The sequence below is a fragment of the Echinops telfairi genome, unplaced genomic scaffold (genome assembly GCF_000313985.2).
Source record: "Echinops telfairi isolate 266 unplaced genomic scaffold, ASM31398v2 ScPeMD7_18;HRSCAF=68, whole genome shotgun sequence".
NCBI lineage: Eukaryota > Metazoa > Chordata > Mammalia > Afrosoricida > Tenrecidae > Echinops > Echinops telfairi.
In genome coordinates this window covers 47,897,887-47,900,032 of record NW_022103915.1, presented here as the reverse complement: position 1 = coordinate 47,900,032, position 2,146 = coordinate 47,897,887, and the positions used below count along the sequence as shown (strand labels likewise).

The following is a 2,146-nucleotide window of genomic DNA, read 5'->3' as shown; positions in this document are numbered from 1 at the left end:
GATCACTCACTGACATGGTTGCATCAGGAGTGCCTTTCAGCTTTTAGCCAAACCTCTTTTCTTTAATTATAACACCTTACCTGTTTTATCTGATCGGATTCTGGTATTTGCGCAGCCATATTCTTTGGGTATGTTGGAGTCACCTGACGAGAAAAAAAGTGTCAATCTATTTTTAGACTGACTGAAGAGTTAGGTCATCAAAACAAGGATAGTTAAAAAACAAAAGAACAAGAATAGTTTATGAAACTAGAAGTGAAGCAAGTTTACCTGGTTATATTTTACATTTTATAAATGTGTGTGTAATTATATGCCAACTTTCCAGAGGGGTCATTAGTGACAGTGTAAACTGTTACTATACTCAGCTGCTGACCAGGAGGGCGTGGAGTCCACACAGAGGTGCTTTGACGAAAGGCCTGGTGACCAACTTCTGAAATTTCAACCCAGTTCTGCCCTGCCACATTGGGGTTATCATGAGTTGACTTGATAAACTCACCACCACAGAACAGATTCCGACTTAGAAGAATAGGTTGAACTGTCTCTGTGGGCTTCCTACACTATTAAACTCTTTATGGAGTAGAAAGCTTCACCATTCTCTTGTGAGAGGCCGGTGGTTTTGAATTGCTGCCCTGGAGGTTAGCATACAGCACCTAACCCACGTTGCCACCAGGGCTCCTTAATGCAACGATGGACCTGAAGTATTGTTTTAGACGTTATTTGTCAAAACCTTCCATTTTAAGATGGCTTCCACTGCTTAAGGGACTAAAGGACTAAGCAAGTTCGAGATATCCCTGGTGCTTTCCTATAAAAACACGAATTAACTATCGCCCCCCCCCACCCCCCAATCTGCTAATTTTGACCTGTGCCTCGACATGATCCTATTTCTTTTTGATGCAAATTTAAACCAAACAAAAAGCCAAAGCCACTATCATTGCGTCAGTTCCATCCTGACTCATAGCGTTGTACATAGGGTTTCTGAGACTATATATCTTTAAGGGTACTGACAGCCTCATACCGACAGAGGGTGGGTTTGAACTGCCCTCCTGAAAGTGTTTTCAGAGGTGTGAAAGGCCGTTTTGAAACTACAGTTGTACATTTTACAGTTCAAAGGGGGCAGGAGAAAACGAAATATGAAGTAAAAAAGCTTTTCTGAATTATTGGGGTTTTCACATACCCTAATTGTAGGGCCCTGGCTTAGTCGATCCCAATCTAAGAATATTTAACATGATTTATTCATCCTGGCTGAGCAGTCGCATGCATATAAAATATCACTGTTTATTATCTTAAATGACTCAGAAAAGTACCACGCCTGTACGAGTTGAACTAACTAGAAATTCAAGCTCAAGGCAAAGACCATACATACCATCATAATGGGGAAAAAAGGGCACACCAACCATTTCATTTTGATTTACTCACACAAAGCCAAGCTACATTCTTACCACAAAAATACCTCTTCCTTTCACGTTTTCCACTTCTCTTTTTTTCCATCTGTAATTTCTTGAGAACTCCTGACACTTTTGAAAAATCTTTCTTCATATGAAGCACCAAATATTTTTCCTATTTGCAATCTAGTCTCAGATACTATAGCAAAATTTTATGCTCTACTTACAGAATCTTCGGTTTCTTTGATTAGTGATATTTTAATAAGTCATAAAGCGGCTTCTTGCCTAAGAAGCCTGGCTGATCTTGTAACTATACTAATAAAGGGAGAACTACTACTGACTTAGAACCCATGGAACCACACACACGTCTTTCTCAACCTCGTCTACTCCGGGCTTGGAGCAAGAACCCAGCAGTCTAGAAGTGCTGATGAGCACATGCACAACAAGCCCCCCACTTCCCTCAAACAGTGCTGCGACCCTTTCTTACAGTTCCTTATGTTGTGGTGATCCCCAGCCATAAAACTATTTTCATTGCTACTTCATAACTGTAATTTTGCTACCGTTATGAATCATCATGTAAATATCTGATATGCAGGATGTACTTTCATTGTTCCAAATGGAACACAAAGCATAGTGATTCATCACAAAAACAATATGTAATGATATATTGTGAAATATTTACTTCTAATGACAAATAAATGAAATGTTGTCTTGAAGCATTGTGTAACATGGCTAACAGTCTTCAGGCCGGATACTCGTATGTGGGC

General features: G+C 39.8%; 1 protein-coding gene across 1 annotated transcript in view; it reads right to left on the bottom strand.

Annotated features, from left to right (window-relative positions):
* Positions 1 to 2,146, bottom strand: part of TIMM9 (translocase of inner mitochondrial membrane 9) — a 14,470-nt gene that overhangs the window by 3,236 nt on the left and 9,088 nt on the right. Inside the window, exon 3 of the mRNA XM_004698616.2 lies at positions 81 to 143. Coding sequence (XP_004698673.1) covers positions 81 to 119 — 39 coding nt within the window. The 5' untranslated portion in view covers positions 120 to 143. The remainder of the gene's footprint in view (positions 1 to 80; positions 144 to 2,146) is intronic.